Source organism: Manihot esculenta, chromosome 4 (assembly GCF_001659605.2).
Source record: "Manihot esculenta cultivar AM560-2 chromosome 4, M.esculenta_v8, whole genome shotgun sequence".
NCBI lineage: Eukaryota > Viridiplantae > Streptophyta > Magnoliopsida > Malpighiales > Euphorbiaceae > Manihot > Manihot esculenta.
In genome coordinates, this window is record NC_035164.2 from 3660929 (window position 1) to 3684931 (window position 24003).

The 24003-nt window shown below is 35.1% G+C and overlaps 3 protein-coding genes across 4 annotated transcripts; 1 reads left to right on the plus strand and 2 right to left on the minus strand.

The window, feature by feature from the left end:
• The first annotated feature begins 10633 nt into the window (after window positions 1-10633).
• Window positions 10634-13031, plus strand: LOC110612811 (60S ribosomal protein L23a). 2 transcript variants are annotated; one of them, XM_021753619.2, is made up of 4 exons: window positions 10634-10734; window positions 10838-10904; window positions 11751-12114; window positions 12744-13031. In XM_021753619.2, exons 2-4 carry the CDS (start codon window positions 10889-10891, stop codon window positions 12826-12828), a joined length of 465 nt encoding a protein of 154 aa, XP_021609311.1. In that variant the 5' UTR covers window positions 10634-10734; window positions 10838-10888; the 3' UTR covers window positions 12829-13031. The 2 variants fall into 2 exon arrangements, with proteins under 2 accessions (XP_021609311.1, XP_021609312.1); XM_021753620.2 differs by having other exon boundaries at window positions 10688-10734; window positions 10857-10904.
• A 191-nt stretch (window positions 13032-13222) lies between these two features.
• LOC110612810 (RING-H2 finger protein ATL1) lies at window positions 13223-14564 on the minus strand. The gene has a single exon (XM_021753618.2). It carries the CDS (start codon window positions 14056-14058, stop codon window positions 13414-13416), a length of 645 nt encoding a protein of 214 aa, XP_021609310.1. The 5' UTR covers window positions 14059-14564; the 3' UTR covers window positions 13223-13413.
• Window positions 14565-15686: 1122 nt separating this feature from the next.
• Window positions 15687-17855, minus strand: LOC110613187. The gene is made up of 2 exons (XM_021754198.2): window positions 17726-17855; window positions 15687-16747 (listed from the first exon to the last, which is right to left on the minus strand). Exons 1-2 carry the CDS (start codon window positions 17759-17761, stop codon window positions 15854-15856), a joined length of 930 nt encoding a protein of 309 aa, XP_021609890.1. The 5' UTR covers window positions 17762-17855; the 3' UTR covers window positions 15687-15853.
• Window positions 17856-24003: the final 6148 nt, after the last annotated feature.

The following is a 24003-nucleotide window of genomic DNA, read 5'->3' on the forward strand; positions in this document are numbered from 1 at the left end:
TCTCCTTTTTATGTGTTTATTTATTTGTTTGAGGAACATTCGGGGACTAATGTTCTTAAGCGGGGGAGAATGTAATACCCGACTAGAGTCCGGCATCGGAATTCTACTTTTCGGTGGAATCCAGGATGTCGGAATCCTCTAGAAGGGTAAGATTTATGTATTTCTAAAGTCTTTTTGTATGTTTTCATGTTTTAAGTATAAAGGAAATAAGTTGTTTTTGAAAGAAAAGAGCCAAGGAAGAAATGCAAGGTTCGGCCGCCGAAGTTGAAAGTTCGGCCGCCGAAGTTAAAAGTTCGGTCGCCGAACATGCATGAGTTTGGATTCACGTTAGGCCGCCGAAGGTGGTCTGGCCAGCCACCTATAAAAGGCCCTAGGTCGGTGAAATTGATAAGTTTCTTCCATTTTCACAGACCTAGGTGAGATCATGCTCTTCCTTAGGTGATCTTCATGCTTTTTACAAATCTTTCAAAGTTTTGATGAGTTTGTATGTTGTTGTGAAGGTTTTGAGCAAAAGACCAAAAGTTTTGAAGTTTGGAGACTTGAGAGCTTGATTCTCCATATCTCCACGTTAGGATCACATCTCCTCTAGATCTTCAAGAGGTAAGTGTAGATCCTTAGCTTCTTTGATGTTTGATGAAGGTTTTATGGAGGTTTATGGGTAGAGATGCATGTGTAGGGTAGGTTGAGTTTTTGGTTGATTTGTGATCAAAGCTTGCTTATGTGTTTAGTTAAGATGTTTGTTGGGGTTTTGAGGTAGTTTTGGACCCCTTTGTGCATCTGTTTGAGTATAGGTGTGTTGTAGAGTTAAGGTTTGCATGTTTGAGAAGTTTGGAGGAAGATTGCATGAAGTGGAGCAGGGTTCTGCCTTACGGGGAACCCAGTTTCGGCCGCCGAAAGATGGTTCGGCCGCCGAACATGCTAAGGAGGTGGTTTCGGCTGCCTAAGCTTGCCCCCGAAAGTATGGACTTTCGGCTCTGGAGGGGAGGTTCAGCCGCCGAAAGTGCCGCCGAACATGCATGAGTTTCGTCTCTGGAGAGGACTTTCAGCAGCCGAAGTGCCGCCGAAAGTGCTTGAGTTTCGGCTCTGGAAGGGACTTTCGGCCGCCGAACCTGCCGCCGAAAGTGCCCTGTCCAGCCTTCTTTTGCTTGTTTTTCTTGATGCTTTGAGGCTGTATTAAGGGGGTTTTGGAGAGTTTTATAGAGTTGTTCTTGAGCTAGTTTAGTCCCTCATTTGAGTCCACCTGTGTAGGAACGGACCAGAGGCACCAAAGAGAGCAGCAGTGAGCACTGCTTTAGAGCTTTCAGAGTCAGCCAGAGGTGAGTGGAACTAAACGACATTTAATCTTTAATATGAGAATTTCAAAGCTTTGAGCATGTTTCATGCATCATGAGTATGCCATAGGTTGATTGCATTAGACATCACGAATATGTTGCATTGCATCTATATTGTTGTTGGTATGGGTGATAGTGGATGATCCATTAGTCCCTGAGTAAGACCAGGACCCCATTCTACGGCCTGGCACGGTAGATAAGGAAGTCCAGGACCCCATTCTATGGCCTGGCACGGTATATGGTAAGTAATGTTGTGATATGAGATAACAGGAAGACCAGGACCCCATTCTACGGCCTGGCATGAGTTTAGGATGTCGGGACTATTGGTGACATGTTCACCCTGAGATGATGTGAATTGTCTGTGATGTGATGCATTCCATGAGAGCATGTTTTATTAAGATATTTTATCTGTTCTACTCACTGGGCTAGTATAGCTCACCCCTCTCCCTTAACCCCAGTCTTGCAGGATCAGAGTGCAGGGGAAGTCAGACGAATACAGAAAGAGTAAAGAGTTTTGTAATAGCATAGTGTGGACATGTACTATGTACTGATATAGTATAGAGTTGAGTATTGTGCTAGACCTAGATGGGTTGTAAATCCTTTTGGTATACATGATCTGTTTATTGTATGTAAATGTTTTTATCAGTATGGAAACCAGGCTTACCATAGTATGAGTTTAAACCCGTCTAGAGCAAGCTCTAGTAAGGGGTTCTGTAAGTACAGAGATAGTGCATGCACAGGTAGAGCCGTGGTTCAGAGCAAAGTTTTATACTTTTACAGAAAATGTATGATCATGTATGGGAATTTACAGGTACACAGACAGTATCGTAGGCTTGCTACGGGTCCCGACGACCTTAAGTCGACTTGGATCCTAGCGCCGGTAGAGGTTCGATTTTCGGGTCGTTACACCTTTCTCCTTGAAGCGGTGGAAAAATAAATTTTTTGTCCTCCATCATAGGACAATGGGGGGTTTTGGGCGCCTCTAAACAAGTTGGCATTATTGGGTGATATTGAAGAAGAATGGAGTCCGCCCAATGAGGGAGGAGGACGAGACTTTAGCCTTTCTCTTAATGATGGCTAAAGCCCCAAAGAAAATTGACATCACCCTGACGTTGAAGAACGCCATTTTGTCTTGTTAGAGTCATCTACAAATAAGTCAGACTCGGGGTCCTCACCTACCCAACCTACCCAGACTTGGGGAAGGTCCTTCCTTGGCTCGAGATTATGGTACTTCTCTTTCTACCTTTTTTAGATTTTGAATGTTCTTGCTTACTTTTTCCTTTTTTTGCAGATATGGCTAGGTTTCGAAGTAAATTTGCTGAAGTGACACTTGCAAAGGCAAAGGCAAAGCTATTGCTGGGGCTACTAGTCCCCCTACCAAGTGTGCTCGCAACACAAAAGAGGTGATCACGCTTCCTCCTTCCCTACACCCACCTGTGGCAAAATAGTCGGCCCACCCTCAACCTAAGTCTTCTGCCCTGGGCACTTTTGCTTTTGCATCAGCTTCTGAGCTTTCTGCTGATATCCCTCCCCATTTGTTCCTGCTCCTGTGAGTGTGGGGGTCAAATCTTCCTGCCCACCGAGCATTCAATGCCTAGCCTTGGTGCTAAACGGGGCACCTTCGCTCCTTGACGATCCTACTATAGGCCTCCTACTAATAAAAAATGCCCTGAGACCAGCAGATTGTTGTCACTTGGATGAGATTGAGACAGACAAGCTTTTTGATAATGCCATACATTCTGAGCCAGAAAGTACCCTTTGTACCTATATGGCCAAAGAGTGGTACAAAGCCTTGAGGTAGGAGTTTGGTCCAAATGAGACAGACAGGAGGCTCCTAGTCGAGGAATGTTTGAGGCTAAAGGCTTGGGTTAATGAAATGGAAGGCACTATGAAGTAGACCCTGGAGTTAGTGGATAAGCTCTGGGCTGATCTAAATGAGGCTAACACTTCCAAGCGGGGACTTGAGAATCAGTCAAAATCTGCCGAGGATCAGGTGGTCTTATTGCATCGCCAAGTTCTAGAGCTATAAGCTCAAGCTGAAGGGGCTCGGGCTACTTCAACCAGGGTGGCTAAGCTGGAGGCGGAGTTGCAGGAGACAGTAGGCTAGGGTGGGGAGATGTTCAAGGCCATGATTCAGTAAGAAAGGAGTTGGTAAAGTGATTTCCTTCCGAGGAATTTTCTTGGATAGACGACATCTTCCTTAAGGAGGATGCGATTAAAGAGGAGGAGTGGCATGTTGAGGACACTCCTCATGACTGGGTCTCTACAGATAATATAACGGATGTGGAAAATACTGATGTAATGAAGATTCGAGGCAGGGGAATTTGTGGATATTCCTCCTTCTATGTAATCTTTTCTTGATTAATGAAAATATATTTTGTCATTATTTTTCTGAGTGTCTGTATAGCTTGTGCTCTTTTACAGTCTTCTTTCAAGACTTAAACAATTTCTTCTTTTTAAAGAATTACCAAGTGTTAACACCCATCCATCATAATAACTTGAAAATCCTTGAACATGGGGATAACATCCAGACACATGGCCTGGCGTATACTTGCCTTGGAGTCTGATCTTAAGGCTAATACTTGCCTTTAAAATAGGATGAGATTTACCTTGTGGCCCTTTATGACCATTTTGGGGTGGTGGGTCATCCCCGGATGGTCTGGCGAATTCCTCTTGTAACCTTGTATAATGGGACTAATGCTCAAATGGCCTGGCGAAACCCGTCTTGCAACCTAACCTACTGAAACTTGCCTTATAGCCTCGTATGGTGAGGCCAATGCCTGGATGTTCTAGCGTACACCTTCCTTGTGGCCTGGCCTGGCGTGGCTTGGCGAAACTCGCCTTGTGGCCTCGTATGGTGGGACCAATGCCCGGATGGTTTGGCGGAAATCCGCTTTGAGACCTGGCCTCGTGGAACCCGCCTTGGGGTCTTGTATCATGGGACCAATACCCAGATAGTCTAGCGGAACCTGCCTTGTAGCTTTACATAGTGGGACCAATAGCCAGATGGTCTGGCGAAACCCGCCTTGCGACTTGACCTGGCAGAACTCTCCTTTTGGCCTCGTATGGTGGGACCAACAGACGAATGGTCTGGCGGAAACTCGCCTTGTGACCTGGCCTGGCAAAACCCGCCTTCTGGCCTTGTGTAGTGGGACCAATGTTCGGATGGTCTAGCGAAACTCGCCTTTGGACTTAGCCTGGAAAAACCTGCCTTGTGGTCTTGTATGGTAGGACCAATGCCCGAATGGTCTAGCAGAACCCGCGTTGCGACCTAGCCTGGTAGAACCCGCCTTGTGACCTCGTATAGTGGGACCAATGCTCGGATGGCTTTGCGAAACTCGCCTAGTGGAACCCACCTCATTAACTTTGTTATTAAAAAAATATCCTTGTGTTACAAATGTATCGAGAGTAAAGGACCACTCGACTCCCTAAGTTGACTAGTGTAACGACCCGGAAACCGGACCGCTACCGGCGCTAGGATCTAGATCGGCTTAAGGCCGCCGGGATCCGTAGCAAGCCTAACCTGAACTCTGTGTACCTGATAAATCCCATACATGATCAAACATAAACATAAAAACTGAAAAACTTTCCTTCCCCTTACCAAGCTTAACCTGCATGCACTATGTCTGAAAACATAGAACCCACTCTCATAGGGTCAGCATATCATAAGTCAGCCTTAGTTCAGCACATTTCTCATCAAGAAATGTAAAACATGATTCATGCATAACAAGGGATCAATCATACACTAGGGCAAAGCACAACTCTATCCATTACATGACATTACATATACATTTCAGTTCACACTAATACTTTACTTTACATCATATCCACTACTTATTACATAATAAAACCAAAGCCAACTCATACTCATAACTCTGCTGACTCTGACTTCCCATAGCTAACTCTGGCCCTGCAAAACTGGAAATTTGGGAGAGGGATGAACTACTAAAGTCCAGTGAGCAGAACAATAATACAAAACCATTTAAAACATATGCTATCATGGAATGCCTCATATCACAATAAATCACATCACGGACGGACTGACCCACAAAATCCCTCAGCTCATTGCTCGGCCCTAAAAAGGGCACCACAGGACTTCGTCATATGCCCGGCCCCCTAGGGAGCACCACAGGACTTCGTCATATAATACTCAAGGGCTAATGGGTCCTACTCAGTGTCCGTCCCACATTCACGTAATAATGCAATGTAACATCTTCGTGAATACTAATGCAATGCAACAACCTATCATAAACATGGCATTTATGATTCATGGAACATGCTAAAACATTCATTAACTTAAAAACATAGTTCAGTTCCACTCACCTTTAGCAACTGCTGGGCTAACTCAGGACCAACTAACTCTGAAGCAGCTAACTCTACTGACCTCCTCGGTTCCCCAGGTCCGATCCTACACAGGTGGACTCAAATGAGGGACCAAACAACTCTAACATAAAACTAAACATCTCCCCAAAAACCCCTTTAAAACTCCTCAAAACATGCATGCAAAACAGGCAAAGGAAGGCTGGACAGGGCACCTTCGGCGGCACATTCGGCGGCCGAATCCCTCTCCAGAGACGAAACTCGGGCACTTTTGGCAGCACCTTCGGCGGCCGAAAGTCCCTTCCAGATCCGAAAGTCTAAACTTTCGGGGGCAAGGTTCGGGGGCTGAAAGATCTTCCAGAGCTGAAAGTCATCCACCTTCGGCGGCATGTTCGGCGGCCGAACCTTCCCTCCAGAGACGAAAGTCCCAACTTTCGGGGGCAAGGTTAGGCGGCCAAACAGTCTTCCTAAGGGGTTCGGCGGCCGAACCTTGCTTCGGCGGCCGAATCTGAGTTCATCCAGAACTCAGCTTCATGCACAAACAAGCCACCCAAACCTCCCAAACACCCAAAACATGCAATCCACACTTCCACAACCTGCATATACTCAAGTATAGGCACAAAGGGGTCCAAAACTAACTTACAACCCCAACAAAACATCACATAACATGCAAGAACACACTTTTCTCATAAAGGGTATCAAAACCCTAAACATGCATACCATGCAACTCATGCATAAAAACCCTCTTAACCCTTCATAAAACTCATTTAAAACATCAAGAAAATAACCAAAGGAGAGCATGAGCCTACCCTTTGCACGAAAAGAGAGTGAATGCTCACTCCATTTCCGGTCAACGGGGCTTTTATAGGTGGCCAACCGCCTCACCTTCGGCAGCCAAACCTGCATGCAAACCTCACCACTTTCGGCGGCCGAACTTGGGGTTCGGCAGCCGAAAGTAAGCCTCTTTCGGAAGCCAAACTTGAGCTTCGGAGGCAGCAAAACCATGCAATGTTCGGCGGCCGAACTTCACCTTCGGCGGCCGAACCTTGCAAAAGCTTCCTTGGTCTTTTCTTTTCAAAACTCAATTCCTTTTGCATTTCAACCATAAAATCTTATAAAAACATTTCAGAAAACACATTTTATCCCTCGAGAAACCTCTGACATCTTCAGAATTCCAGATTCCAACGGAAAGTCCGCCGGAAGGTAGGGATTCCGATGCCGGAATCTAGCCGGGTATTACATTCTTCCCCCCTTAAGAACATTCGTCCCCGAATGTTCCTCAACTAACACATGCAGACACATAAAAACACATAAACTCTAGCCTAAAACAAGCACAGTACCACTGGAGTACGAACTTCCGGTCTCCCAGACGCACTTTTCATACAGAGGTGATTCCAAGGGACTTTCACCATCGGGATATCCTTGTTCCTCTATTCTCTAATCTGCGTGTCTATGATCCGTACTAACTGCTCAACATAGATGAGATCCCCTTGCGATCTCAACCTCTGGTTCCTTAAGAACCTCATTCGGATCTGACACGAACTCACACACCTTAGGAACATGGAAAAAAAACTGAATGGAGCGCTTCCATTGACGTAGGTAAATCTAGCTTGTAGAATACATTCTCAATCCTTTGCAGGATTTCAAAGGGTCCTATGTATCAGAGAGCTAATTTACCCTTCTTCCCATAACAAATCACCCTCTCTTAAGGAGACACTTCCAGCAATACCACAACCTTCTCTTGAACCTTAACTAACTTCTGTGCTTTTCTCCCTTCTGGAATTCTACACACCTTCTACAAACCTCTACCTAGCACTTCTGCTGACTCTCAGCAGTTTTGATTGTTTTCCTAACCACCGACCTTGTCTAAAGATAAACTGTCAAGCGACTTCCGACTGAGGGCAGCTAACATCTCATCTGCCTCACCCAGAAGATACTGAATCTTGAACTCAGAGTCGCTAAGCAGTTCTACCCTATACAGGTACTGCCTCCACATCTCAAGTGCAAAGGCTACACCTGCCATCTCTAGACCATGTGTAGGATAATTCAACTCATGCTTCTTCAACTGCCTGGACTTTATCATCCAGCCTGATATATTTCTGGGTTTTGTTTATCAACTGATGATACGCCGCGGCTGGATTTTTAATTAAGAAATCCATGAATTCAACGTTTCTGGTTTATTTTCTTAATGCTTTACACACTATTTTATGATTTAACTCTTCCACCTATATGGCTTCAGTATTGAAACGTGAGATAAAAGTTCTTAAAAAATCACCCTTTTCCTTGCGGATCTTCCGCAAGTCAGAGAAAAGTATTTTAGGAGGTATGCAAGTAATAAATCTGCATTTAAATAACGCGACAAACTGTATAAATTTTTAAATTGGACATGGACTTTGATGTTGATACAATTTCTTAGCCAAACCTGTGAGTATCAATGGAAACACCCGACATAACACAAAATCATTTACGTCATGAAGCCACATGGTCGTCCTAAAGATTGCCAGGTGGCTTTTGGGGTCTGTTATTCCGTCATATTTGTCCAAACTAGGCAACTTGAACTTGGTGGGAAAGGTTTCTACTAAGATCTCTTCCAAAAGAGGTGAAACATCATCTAGCTGAAATCCTCTTCTTATTCCTTTTGGTACATTTGCACAGCCTGTACTAGCTTCTAACCAACGCCTTTCAGAATCTCGTTTGATTCATCTTCAGACTCAGGCCGTATTTTGACTGCCTTTATTCATGCCCTTGCGGTGTCCATAGAGGCTTCCTCTCTTCTTTCGGAATCCATTTTTTATGCCTCTTTACTAGCCTTATACTGCCCAAGGGTAGCCTGCAGCCTTTGGATGTACTGGAGTATCTGTTCGTTGTTTAAATTATTGAGGTCTACTTCGTTGACTACTGAGGGCATGTTTTCTTTATTGTCAGGGGCAAAGGAAATGATGACTCCTTCCTTGGTAGTAATATTGGCAACAGCTCGTGAACTACTAGCTATCTTGGAAGTGAGAGGACAGAGAGAGGTTTTTTTTCGAGAAATAAAAGCAAGAGACCGATTGTAATCCAAAAGAATAGTGAGAATTCCAAGGATTTTCCGACAATGGAACCAAATGATGTTGAAAAGATCATATTGATGATATGGTCGGAGCGAAACTGTATTGTGATTGGTTAGAACCTACAAGGAAAAAAATGTGAGGTGATGGTGGGTGCCTACAGCAGCCACTCGGACGTTCAAATTAGCATCGATGAGTATAATGTAAGCAATTTCTCAGAGTTTTAGTGTTAGAGAATAGCGTACATTTCCCTCTATAAATATAGAATTTCCTGTTAATCCGGTGATGATATAGCCGGCTTTTTGATAAGATATATAGCCAGCTAATAAGTTAGCAATCCCACAATTACAGGTATAATGGATATATGTTAGACTGTACCTGTTAATAGTAATTTCGTGTTGAAATTCACTCGTTTGAGAGAAAAACGAGTCTTGATGATACACCGAATATTTATAGTATTTGGATTTTCCTTTTCTCGAAATGGACTATATTTTCTACTCACTTAATTCTTACCAATGGACCTATCTCGATAGCCAATAACTTACTTTGAGCTATTATTATATAATATTGACACCTAATAAAATTTAATATAAAGTATTTAGTAATTCAATAATTAAAAATTTATTAGTTTATTTTTAATTAAATACTTTATTATTTAAAATTTTATTAAATTTGTGATTATATAATTATATTATATAATTAGGAATACAATATTAATAATTTAAAATAGTGTCGAATGTAAATATTGCGGCAAGTTAAAAAATTTTACGAATTATATAAAATTAAATATAATATTAGGTAAATTTATACTGATAATTAAAAATATCTTTTAATTTTTTAATAATAAAAATAATTTATAGTATTATATTATATATAAAAATTAATAATAAATATATAAATTAATTAAATTATGGGATATATAACAAAAAAAACGTCTTAATAAATATATAGATAAATATATGCGTGGATTTTCATATATTAAAAAAATAAAAGGACTAACATGTATACGTATACATATGTACACACATATTTTTGTCAAATACACATATTTATTTATGAAAAATAATTTATATTTAAAAATATTTTTTATTATAAAAAATATTTTTATAATAAAATAACTTACTTTTTATTATTTAATTTTAATTTAAAAAATAATATTTATTAATAAACTGATATACGAAGATATTAATAAAAATATTAAAATGTAAAAAATGATTAATTTTAATATTTAAGTAATAAGTAAGCGTACTGCTTTCAAAAAAAGTAATAAGTAACCGTACATATTATTAAAATTTTATTGTGGTATTCTAATTTATTTTAAGAAATTGCTTCTGTTTGAAAAAAGAATTAGAATAATAAAAAATATTTATTCTGACTTTAATAAAAATAATAAAATATTAGTCATATTTCCATTTCGGTTAAAAACTTTTATTCTAAATTTAGCTGAAATTTTTTATATTATTATAATTTTAACCAAAAACTACATATTCATATTTTAAAAAATTAGAAAATAAAAAATTTATTCTAATTTTATTTTTCCAGTTTTATCAAATTTTTGATTGCATTTGTGCTAGTTAATATTCTCTGTTTTAAAAGAAATTATTCAATTTTTTACAAAAATTTACTCAAAATTATAATAAAATAGAATTTAAATAAATATGATTTAATTTATATAACTTTTGAAATTAATTTAAATAATTAAAATTTTAAATAAAAATTAAAATTTAATAACTAATTAAATTAACTTAATTTTATATTGTAAAAATATTATAACAGGTATTTTTAATAACCTTATTATTCCTCTCAATTTTCATTTTTATGTATATTATAAATAGAAAATAAATAAATAAATCTTTATTTATAGGATCCAGCCCAATAGTAGGCCTGAGCTAGCTCATCCCAATCCAGTGAATATTACATGAGACCTGGATATTATGGTAATTCCACAGCTCTCTCTCTTTATAAACCCTTCTTCCCTCCCTCCCTCCATCTTTCTTGCAAGCCCTAGATTAGCCTCATCTGCTGCGTGCTAACAGGTGTCTATTGCTTTTTGTGTCTCTGCATCAATTTTTCTTCCGGCTGCTTTCATTCGTTTCAGTTTCATTAGTCTCGACTGACGTTTTTGTTCTTTTCAATTAGGGCTTCCATCGATTGGAAGGTTTTAGCGAAGTTTCTTGTGGGTTAGTAGCAATGGCGCCAGCTAAAGGTATGGATTTTGAGCTCCAACACCACTAGCATTACGCCCTTCTTGAATAGTTTGGGTTGTTTTACTGAATCATTCATTGTTTTGTATTCTATTTCAGACTCCAAAAATGCCAGGAGAAGGAATGATTAATTTAGTTAGACATGTTCATTTCACCTTTTAGACTTTTAGTGGCTGTAATCTCATGTACATACATTGGAAGAAATATTTGATTCTTATGGTTTGCTCGAAATTTACATGAGTTTGTGTGACCCATGTGAATTGTGATTAGGTTGTTATGCTGGTTTTAGGTTTTTCCATGTTTAAGGGATTTGTAGTATTTGTTGTGTTTATTTCTTTAAACTTAATTTTTACTGCCTGATCACAAGTTTGTTGTATGCTTGTGGCATGTAATTTTACAGTTTATTAAATGCCATGAAAAATAAGAAAGTTGTCCCCTTTTACTAATGGTAACTCACATATTTCTAATGGGTTCTCCATCTTTGTATTTTTCATAAAGACTTTGTTTAATTGATACTAACTGAAACAAATAAATTCTATGGTGAATTCATGTAATTTCTTGTTAATCTTTTCTTTGTGGCAAATATATTCTTTAGTTTGTGGTTGGCTGCTAATTAGTCTAGTGACTATATAATTCAACAATAGGAATTAATAAAGATTATTGATTTAGTAGCGTTTATAAGGATTTGTCTTTTTTCATTTGCATTTTTTTGTGTGTAATTGCCTCTGAGCTCTTATACCTCGTTTTCTTAATTCAAGGATTTTTACACACTAAACTATGACGTAATGGGATGTATGCTTATGTATTTTTCTCTCCTTGATCATTTAGCTTTTGTGCTACTTGTGCAGCTGACAGTTCAAAGAAGCCCGATCCAAAAGCACAGGCTATCAAGGCTGCAAAAGCAGTGAAGTCTGGCCCAACCTTTAAGAAAAAGGCCAACAAGATCAGGACAAAGGTTACATTTCATCGCCCAAAAACATTAAAGAAGGAGAGAAATCCCAAATACCCTCGCATAAGTGCTCCACCAAGGAACAAGCTTGATCATTACCAGATTTTGAAATTTCCTCTCACTACTGAGTCAGCTATGAAAAAGATTGAGGACAACAATACACTTGTATTTATAGTTGATATTCGTGCTGACAAGAAAAAGATCAAGGATGCAGTCAAGAAGATGTATGATATTCAGGCCAAGAAAGTTAATACATTGGTCAGGTTGGTCTATAATCCTTATCTTTCAGTACATGAATGGCCAAAATTTTCAACTTGGATATCTGAAGTTTGGCTTAATTTTTTCTTTTACTACTGCTATTCCCAAGTAATTTTGGGGAATCTCACATGGGTTTGACAATAGGAGAATCTCATGTTGACGGCATTAGCCCATGGTTATTTGTTTTTACCTTTTCCCACATCTTCTGATAACATACAAACTAGACCTGAAATGTTGATATATTTGATACAAATTGAGGCACTCGTGTGTCCTCCATCTGAAAAGTAGGGATGGCCATCTATGCCGCCTAACAAGGACAGATGAAAAAAATAAACTGTGATAGTTAGATATTTATGCATGCTGGGTAACCATTGATCTGATTTTTACTGCTCATTGAGAGTTTGTGACCCTCTCATAAGTTTATTTTATTCTCAAAATGATGCATCCTTTTCGTGTATAAGTTGCAGTTCAATATTATTTGTATGTTTAAGACTATCAACGTGGAAATGCAGGACCTTTCAATTACTCAGGATAGCATATGAAATATAATGTTGTATTAACTTCTGTATGGTTCTTTCTTGTTATTTCTCTATCCAGCGAATGTTCATTCTGAATTAAACTCTTTTTGTTCTAGGCCTGATGGGACAAAGAAGGCATATGTCAGGCTGACACCAGATTTTGATGCTCTGGACGTGGCAAACAAAATTGGAATCATCTAAATTACTTGCTGTATTTTTCTCTCCATTTCTCATAATTTTTTTTTGTTCCAGATTAGGGTAATTTTGTTGTGCTGTCAAGCAGTGAGATTTTCAAAATTACTTCAAAAATTGTAGTACTGTCTTATGGTTTCATTGTCATTGGATACATTGTAGGATTGAAGTACCATTTACCTGTTCTAATTTGAGCCATTGGATTACTTGTATGATGGTGTGTTGCACTGAACTCAGTGCAGAATGTTAATTCTATCATTACTTATTTTCTCTGAATTTTGTTGTAAGAAAAATCAGTACATAAGCAAAACGTTATCCAGTAGTTGGAAAAAAAAATTACCATTTAGCTGCTAGTGCAAATGTTGAGAACAGTGGTTGCCTTGCGGGTTGCTCCATTGAATCTGAATATACAATATAAATTTTCTAGTATTTATCTGTTTCTTCTACCCCAAAACAAAGCTTCTTTTATGTGCCAAAAGCTGGGATGCTTTGTGTTTACTGTTTAGATATTGAGTTGCCAATGGAACCCATCTTCATTCTAATCAACAGAATTGTGTAAATCATCATCAGCTTCTTAGCTTCCCGCATGAAAGCTTACTCAAGGACTTGACGGGATGAAACCAGTCCAGTACCAATTTCCTCAGTCGCAGGTATGGAGTTTCTAAGTATCTCAGAACGTAGGTTTTGGTAATGTTCTGCTCTTTCATTGAAAAAGTCTTCCCTTCTTAGAGTGTGAAGCAATGTGTCCATAGAAATAGAATATTCATGACATAGATCATAGACATGAGACCTGCAAAGAGGACAATTTGAGTGAGTCTGAAACCAAGTGTCTATGCAGGCAACATGAAATACATGAGCACAGTTAGGCAGATGTTTCAGCCATTCCCCTTCCTCGAATTCCCCCAAGCAAACAGCGCATTCCCTGTTGCTTGCTTCGGATTCTTCTTCCTTCTTGAACTGAGAGATCGGTAGAGAGCGCATGATGTTCGATTCCAGTCCATGACTGTAATTCTGCAATGATGAATCTTCCAAGTTATTCTGATTTATTCGACTCATTTGAGCTCTGTTTCTGGGTAAAGTTTGAGTATTCAGTGTGCAGCAAAGTCGGCGTAGCATTCTGTAGTAGCTGAACAAGACAACAGAACTGCAGACAGCAATAACCGGACCGATCACATATGCATTCCATTGCGAATAGTTTTCAAGTCGAAGTGGTGCCTCTGGTGTTGGACTTGGAGGCATTCTATGTTGGAGTTTGTAGATCACTACTATAAGAATGGCAGGTAAAATTTTTCTAAAAGGCTTTGAATGTAGCTGAATCCATTAAATTTACATAGAAATGCTTATTCCAGGGCAACTCAGGTTTGCAGATTAGCCTCTCTAGGAAATCATGAACGCCGGATAAATCAATGTACTAACAGATAATAGTCTTACAAGCTGGTTGATAAGTTTGAGGAGAGACTATTGGATCAGTTGCCGGAGCATGTATCCAACTTTGTACTAACACTTGTCACTGAGCTTTAATGATGCCAAAATCCTGCCAATTTTCTAAGCAACTAGACAATATAGAATAAAAACATAAAGTGGTCATGTCATTTGTCACCATTGAAGCATCTGGAATCAATAAGTATCCCATTTTGTCCCATCTGATTCCTGTTATTATCAAGTACAATTTTATTTTGATACCCTAGAGAGATTATAGATAAGGTGGAAAAATTTCTGGCCAGGTGAGGTCTGAAATCCCGAAGTTTCAGTATGTGCACACCAGATTTCTAGCATTTTCATGGAAAAATTTCCTCTCCTTGCACAGATCCCAAAGTCTTTTACCTTGGATCAGCATGATTGAATCAAGAATCTGCAATAAAAGGAGTCACAAGACACATGAGAGGACCAAGAAAACAACCTTTTAGTCTTGGACCAACATTATGGCTTCATTGCTTTCAATTTGCAAGATTACCTGATACCTAAAGCAGAAAAATGAACTTGGTCTTAGCTACCCCTTAGATTTTATGTATTGAAATTCCCTCCAAGCATCAACTTTCAATTATGGAAATCGGATATTCATACGCAACCAATTAAAATATATTATGTAATCTATTTGTTCCATAATTTTTTTTAAAATTTTTTTAATTATCTCAAAATTTTCATTCGCATTCTTTTGTTATACTATATCAATATATAAATTAACTATTATAATTCTATTTTATTTTATTTTATTTCTAATAAACTTTTTAGTATATCTTTTAATATTTAATAAAATTTAATATTTTAAAAGCGAATATAATTTAAAAGTTAATAAAAAAAATTATCTTCCTTAGTATACATGAAAAAAGTAAAAAATTTATGAAATTGAGAGAGTATATTAAAATTAAAAGATACAGTGGTTTATTATTATTTGGTATTTATATACCTCAGTGAAGATAAGAATTTTCTGTTATCCATAAGATGCTACAGTTGATGCTTAATATCATTCGTTGTCTGAAGAGATCTAAAGAACCATGTGCAAGGGAAAGCTGCTGCAATTTTCATGGGAGACAGTTGTACAAGTTATTGAACTGTGAGCAACAGCTTCTGTTCTGTGAGTATATTATGCTGGTGGAAGTAGCCAATGACTTCATTAAGGGCTGAATTCAAGGATTACTTCTTTTGGGAGAAATCCTTGCCCAGCCTCGGTTCACTATAGACTAACACAGAATGAGCACATGGAATCGTACATGCTTTAATCTTAGACCTTCGATTATCAAATCTGTCGTGGGTAAGGTTTTCTTATTTTTCGATATAAAATTTCTCTTACCCTATTTATTACATCAAAAAATGGGGCAGAATGCAAGGTATTGCATATAAATTTCATGTGCAAAATTTGCATTTTCTAAGCAAAACAAAATCTGATTAATCTATTGGCAAGAGATGCAATAAACTGACTAGCTATGCCATTCAAAACCCCCAAAACAAAATCTCTCATTTACACCATCAGCCACTGAACTTTGATTTTTACAAAAAGAAATAAAGTTATGAAAGAAAGCAAAGTTTCATAACCTCAGTGAAACCTTTGCCGCTTGGCAGAATTTAATGGCCAACAACTGCCTAAACCTGAACCAGAAGCACCATTATTATAATTTAACACTGAAGCTGAACACATTTGAGACGACCCACGAGACAAATCAGGATAAGACGATAAACTCAGTGGCCTCCGAGCACCAGAACTTGCATTCACCGCAGGTTTCTGATCAATAGTAATTGAAATCTCACCACCTTCGATTGAAAAAGGTGGAATCTTGAAGTTTTGCAATGGAGGAGGATTTCTCCACCGGGGAAGAGGCCCTGCAACAAGAAGTGTTTGAAGAAGAGGGCCTGCTTCTGTAACAGCTTGCAAAAGCTTTCCTTTCTGAGGCAGAACTTTTCCATTAATAAGACTGTCAATTGCAGCATCAGCCGGATCAATCTTGGGAACTGAAGCAGAGACCAAACCTGTTGACATAGCACCAGTGTAATCTTGAACATAGGTCTTGTTCATATAATTTATGTGGCTCGAATCAGCCATGTTTATGCTTGAGAAATCCGGTGAAGTAACAGCATCAAGGAAGGAATCCACAGGAGAAGACCCACCATGTGATTGGTGATTATATGTGTCTGATAGACTGTTAGATTCAGTTATACTTGAGTTTGCCTTCATGGGTATGACAAGGGGACTTTCAAGTTTTGTTTGAAGAAGTATAGGATGTAATAGAGCAGAATTAGAAGGCAACAGCTTATTAAGAAGCTTCTGCAACTGATCTTTTGCTTCATCTCTTTCTTTGTAGGCCATGTTTAGTAGATCAATTAAATGCTTTATATCTTCCTTTTGCTTTCTCATCACTTCACTTGCTTCAACTTTCAGTGACTCTAGTTCAATGGTTGTGCATAAGAGTCTCTGCCTCAACTCATCAATGCTCTGTAAATTCAAGACAAACTTATTACTTTGAGAGTTACAAAGCAATGTAAACATTATTAGAGAAATAAAATCAGCAACAGTGCCTTAACATCAACACCAAACTTGATGTTATTAAAATCAAAGGATCTAATCTCTTATTGCAAACAGAAATTCCAGCCAAATACAATAGATGAACAAAGAGTTTCAATGGTGAGGAGAAATTGTATGATCTCAAATCTCATTTTAGACCCATGCAAATCACAAGTCCATCAAGTCAAATGATGATTCTTTTTATATTTTATTTTCAAGAGAAAAAGAAGTGAGAGAGAGAGAGAGAAGAATAACATACCTACCTTTAAAAATAGAAATTGACATGGGTATGGTCCCCATAATTCAATGCTAAGAAATATCAAGTTTCAATACAGACAATTTTGAACTCCTTAAGTTTCAACAGAAGCATGTTCTATTCCTAGCAGGACAAAACAAGTTCACTTTCTCCAGAGGCAAATAAACAATAAAACTGGAGGCCCACTTTTTAACCAAACAAGGTTAATTCATTTATGTAAGAGAATTGCTAGGAAAACAGAAGAGAAAAGAAGGATAAAAAGAAACCCATCAAATATCTGCAAAGCATGCACAAAAAAAAAATCCTTCTCTGGATAAACACAATGAAAATGCCATCAAATGCTAACAATTCGATCCAACTGCATGATTCACAATTCCCTAAGAAGAAAACTGAAAAAAAACCCAGATAGCCAGTAACCATACTTATTATTATAAGTGAGCTTTTAAGCCATTTATGGCTGAGACAATTCACCAGACAACAGACAGACACCACGTATTTGATAAAAAGACTCATCAAAGAGTTGTTACTCATAGCATAATTATGAACAAACCCCATATGAATTGCATGGCTTACAAAAGCACAATGAAGAGAAGGACTTAGAAAGAGATTAGAGACAAGAAGAAGAGAGTCAAGGAAAAAAAAAAAAAACCCACCTCTTGAAAACTCCAAAAAGAACCCAATTCCTCCATTTTCCCACTTCGCCAAGAAAAAAGAAAAATAGGGGAGTTGAAGAAAAATGGGGAGTGAGTGATATATAGAGGACAAGGCACACAAAAAGACAAAGGGAAGACATGGCTTTGTAATAAAATTCTAGAGAAACCAATCCAAATCAAGGAAAAAATCAAGGAATTACCAAAAATATTAACTTCCCTATTTTAATTAACCTGTAAATATTAAATTCTTTTATACCATAATTCCTTATTACTTAAAATAATAACTCTTTCACATCCCTTTTATATATAAATTTAGAAATATTCACATAAAACTAATTTATCTTTTGAACTATGATTTTTCCTTATTTTTTATATAATTACAAATATAATTTTATTTATATAGGATCAATTTATCTCAATTTTATTTTAAAAAAATATCAAATTATTTATTCTAAAATATATTTATTTATTTTTTTAAAGTATAAATTAAAATTGAAAATGGAAATGCAAAACAGCAAAACGCAGTTTCCTTTCACGCGGTTTTGTGTTTTAAGCGAGGCGAGTTTCCATAATTATCCTCCCTTTCTAACCAAATTTCCTTCTTTCAGTTTTTTTTTTTAATGTTGCTGATGTCATCTTTTCTAGATTTGTCTTATTTGCCATTAAACTCCATTAATATGGTGATTTAGTGGATGGATTTGAAATTTGAGTTTTTCTTTTTTTTTAAAATAAATTTATTAAAATGTTTCTATAATTTAAAAAAAATATTAATATTATTTCATTAATTTTAATTTTTAAATATTTTTATTATTTAATCTATTTAATATGAGAAAATTTATGCTCAATTTTATAAAAATATTTATTGATTAGTTTTGATATTTTAAAACTATATATAATATTTAATAGTTAAAATTAATAAAATAATCAATTAATAAATATTTTAAAATTTTAAAAAAATTTTAAAAAATTAAAAAATTAATTATTATAATATAAAAATATTTTTATATTAATTATTATAATATATTTTTTAAATTATATTTTTTAAAAAAATTTTCAAGTAGACTTCCGACTGATTTTATCTTCATATTAAACATTGTAGTTCTTAAATTATTTAAAAATAAATAAATTTAAAGTTATAATCATTACATTTAACAAAATAGAATCAAATTGAAATTAAATGAAATACTTCAATTCAATTTTCAAAAGGATTTTAATAAGTAGACCACCAAGATTATTATGCACTCCAACATTAAAAAAAAAAAATCATTAAAGCCAAGAAAAAAAATCTAACCAACCAATAAGATTTTTTTAAAAAGTAAAAACTTCATTAAAAAATTATCTTTATTTTATAATTTTTATCTATTTTATTTTTTTACATGTATTATATATAATTTTTTTATTAATTATTCAATTATATCCATTTTAAATGCATTAAATTTTATTAAATATTAAAAAATATTTTAAAAATTAAATAAAATTATAATAGTTAATTTATATATTATTATAATTTAAAAAAATAAATAATAATTTAAAACAATTAAAAATAAAAAAAAATAAAAATTATATGACAAAATAAATAATACGATTTTACAGCAATCATAATATTAAAAGCTCCGGTAACAAGGTCAAAAAAAGAATCCATCCAAAGCGCATGACATAGTAGAGGAGGCTTCAAACAATAGAGGAAATTTCAAAATCCTAAGAGGTCAGAAATCCTTAGCATTGTAAGTGCAACTATCTGACGAGGACTAAGTTTGTCGAAAAAGCATCGATAATTGAAAAGAGCCTAAAGACTATAGGCTCTTTAGCAACATACACCACACTCGATGAAAGATAAAAAAGAAAAAAAATTATGAAGAGATGAAGGATTTTAAAAAACCATAGGTCTATTTTTTGAAATTAAAATTTAAATATTAAAATAAAAAATAAATTAGGCCAAATAAAAAAAGCAGAGAGAAGGCAGAGGGAGAGGGACTAAATCAATTTAAAAGAGAGTGTTATGAGCATTTCTGATATGGAACAGTTAGCTTTGGACTTTACGGTAGATTTGGACCGAGCCTAATTTTTACTGCCGACATTCGATAGAGACCCATGATAACTTTTTAGAAAGGAAATTTTAAGACGCACGACTTTTAAAAGTGTAACGAGGGCCGTAGGCCTGTCACAAAGTTCGACATGGAAATTTCATCGTTTAGGAGGTCAATTTTGCAGTTTAATTATTTTTTTAGATATTTTGAATATTTTTGTAATTTTGCATATTAAGACCTTATTTCTATTATAAATAACCTCACTTAACTATTAGAAACTTACTTTTTGATTTTGACTTTTAGTCTTTTATCATATCTTTTCTCTTATTTCGTCTAACCAAATGATATTGGTTAAAATTTCGACAGAGTCTAAATAGTCATTTATCAGTTTCGGAGAAGTACTAACTATCATAACATCCTGATGCAAAACTAAACAACTAAAACAACAACTCTCAATCTTATTAAAAAAAAAATATCTAGAATACGCTAAGACTAACATATAAAAATCAAAGACAACTTAAAATAATAAATTTAATAATCGATGAAAGATTAATTTTCAATAGAAGGTTCAAATCTATTAATAAAAAAATTAAAATAAAAAGAAAATATATTACTTCTCACCTGATAGTTGAAAGAGCGAGATTCAATGTTGAGCAAAAAAATTTTCTTATTTAAACGAGTAGGAAAAGCCAATTAAAAAAAATAGAAAAAAAATAAAAAAGAGTAACCAATAAGAGTTAGCAGATTAGTTTTTTGTTCAATTTAATGGTAAAGAGAAGGGTGTGATTTTGAGTTAAATCAATCAACTAAAACTGACTTAGGGGAAGAAAAAATACAAAACGTATATGTGGGGGAATAATCCAGCGCATAAAATTATATATAATAAAAATTTTAAATAATTTTGGATTTAATTTAAAAATGAAAGATGGAATTAAGCATTTTCTTAATTTCTTATGTTATCTTTCTAGGGCTTGTGCTAGATTTCCTATTGAACTGCTCGAGAAAACTGAAAACAACCACTTGCGTGTATTCATGGGTTGACTTATTATTATTATCCATTATGCCTTTTTATAATAATGGCCCATTACATCATTTAATTAAATTATTTTATCATAATATAATTGTAAATAAATCTACAATTTAAATTTTATTTGTCTTTTCATTTATATATTGATATTTTGTTAATTCAAGAGTATTTGATTTAAATTAAAAAATTAATCGAATTGAATTAATTTAAAATTTTAATTTAATTTTTTATAATATTCAATTCGATTTTGTTTTCAATTTTAAAAATTTTGGTGCAATCACAGAATTAGTCTGGTGATAAGTGCATTTGAGTAAATTTGAGAGGTTTTAGGTTCTACTCCCCCAATTCTCAATTCTCATTGAAAATGGTTCAATTTTGATCAGAAAAAATTAAAAAAATCAAATCGAATCATTAATGATAATAATATATTATTTTTAATAATACAGAAAGATTAAATCATATTAAAATTAAAAGAAAATTACTTTTTAATCCCTGAGGTTTAACGTAATTAACACTTCTGTCCCTCTATTTTGGCAACCCAACACTTAAGTCCCTCACTTTATTTTTTGTCCAAATTCGTAGTCCTTCCGTCCAAAATAGCCGTTTGGGACACGTGAATTGACAAAATTAACCATCACTAAACCCAAACCCAAATACCTCTTCTTCTTCTCCTTCTTCTTCTTCTTCTTCTTCTTTCTCCTTCTTCTTCTTCTTATTCTTCTTCTTTCTTTCTTCTTCTTCTTCTTCCGACCCTCCTTTCTGCAACTTATTCTTCTTCTTCTTCTTCTTCTTACCCTTTTTGCAACTTCTTTTTCTTCTTCTTCCTTCTTCTTCTTTCTTCCTATCCTTTCTGCAACTTCTTCTTCTTCTTCTTCTTCTTCTTCTTCTTCTTCTTCTTCTTCTTCTTCTTCTTCTTCAACTGGAGATGGAGAAAACATGAAAGAGAAAAAAAAAAGGAATTTCACATTAAGAGAATGATATTTCTGGAAAAAATTATTACCTCTCACTTTTGACTCTTTGACCAAACGGTTTAAATGGACGGAAGAACTACGAATTTGGACGGAAGAAAAAGCGAGGGACTTAAGTGTTGGATCGCCAAAATAGAGGGACAGAAGTGTTAATTACGTTAAACCTCAGGGACTAAAAAGTAATTTTCCCTAAAATTAAAATATTTTAATTAAATTTTAAAATACTAAAAATAAAGAATAAAAAATAAAAAAATTATTAAAAATTTAAATCGATTAAATTGAATCGAATTAAACATAATCAAAACCATTTAATTTGATTTAATTTTTGATTAAAATTAATTCGATTCAATTTGTATAAATAATAAAATTTTTATTTTTAATTTTCGATTCGATTCAATTTTAAATCAAATCGATTCAATACTAATACTAAAAATCCGAGAATATCTGCAGTATTTTACATTTCTAAGCAGGAATTGAGGAATAAAATTTGATGCCACTTGCACATGGCACATACGACCCTTGCATCACAAGTACCAACAAAAGTGCATGGAAATCCTTTTTAATTTTAATAATTTATTAATTTTCATTATTAAAAAATAAATAAGAATATCTATTTTTTTTAAAAAAAAAAACCTGTTGAAAAACCTCGTCCTGTGACACAAACTGAACATGGATGAGATGCTAATCTTGACAAAACTATATTAATTTTCTTAATTCTTAATTATCCTCAGACAAGCAGTTTCGGCACCCTTCACAATTAAAAATATTATCTATTTTTTTTTTAAAAAAGCAAATGATAATTAATGTAACGACCAGTAACATGCAAGTATTGTACAACTTGAAGCTTTAGTGATTAGATTAAGTGTAATGATGCTAATATTCTCTTTAAATTATGTCATTATTCCCTAATCCAGCTGTGCTGCTTGAAGTTGTATGCTTTTCACATACATCTGCTGTCTACTAATTAAAATCTGCACTGGACTTCTTCTCTCACTGCTTTGTTTTCTTTTTAGTATATAGGTCAAGTTTTATGCACACCATTTTCCATATTTTTGGATTTTCAATGAAAAAATTCATTATTTAAATATGAAAAAAATAAAAAAATAAAATTAATTTATTAGCATAAGTTGTGATTTTCTTTTTATATGATATTAAGGTGTATGAGTAATTTTAATATAACTTAATATTTAATTCATTTTTTAGTCACATTTAATTAAGTAGGATATGGACAAAAGCTGGTAATCATATGATAGCCAGTTTATGACAAAGTTTATTAAATATATATATATATATATCTGCTTAATACAATGTATCTTGCTGATGCTATAGAAAAAAAATAATTTTATTTAAATATTTTAGATTTAAAAATAAATTTTATTAATAAATAATGTATTTATCATTAAAATTTAATTTTATTTAAAAAAAGGAAGTAAGCGTACGTATATATCCCTAAAAGGCCATAAAATAAAGCTAAGTAGCCGCATTGTAGGGGCATTATAGTAATTTAAATAAATTTTGACTTTGAAGGATGCTTCGGCAAAAGTTTACGGGTAACGACTTTAACTGTCGACTCTGTTATGTTCATCCCTCCAAGCTTCTCTATTTATATAATACTATACGTTAAAAATAAATAGAAATTTTCCTCATAATTGTGGTGCCACGTGTTGGCTTTCTTCGTAGAGAATCTGCGTTGCTCTGGAACCTTTGTTTTTTTTCTCAAATTGGTGGAGAAACGGTTTCTCATAATTTCCCTAATTTAAATTTTGCTTTAAATTGGTGTGATAGAGTGGGGGCTTTGAAAAGGGTAGTGTGGGCCAGTGGAATTGTCGTGTTATGAGGGTGCACATGGTGATTAGGTAGAAAGTCAAGCGGGGGACCGTTAGTGATAAAACACGTGTAATACGAGAAGAGGCTGAAGAGTCGCACACGTGACGTGCATGGCGCGTCTTACACGACACTTGGCTTGTAGACTTAGCGGCGGTGGCACATGCGATTATGTTGAGCCATCGGACGGTTGCACGTGCCTCGGCGATTCTAAAATTCTAACTACAAAACTTGACTTGGGCTAAATCCACCACTTATTTGGATGCTTCCAGTGGAAGACCACTAACTTGCCAAGTGAAGGAAAGCGACTTTGTCAAGTCTTTGGAGAGCAAGCCATTCTACACACTACATCTTCTTTTATTATTATTATTATTATTATTATTATTATTATTATTATTATTATTATTATTATCATTGAACCAAAAACACGTA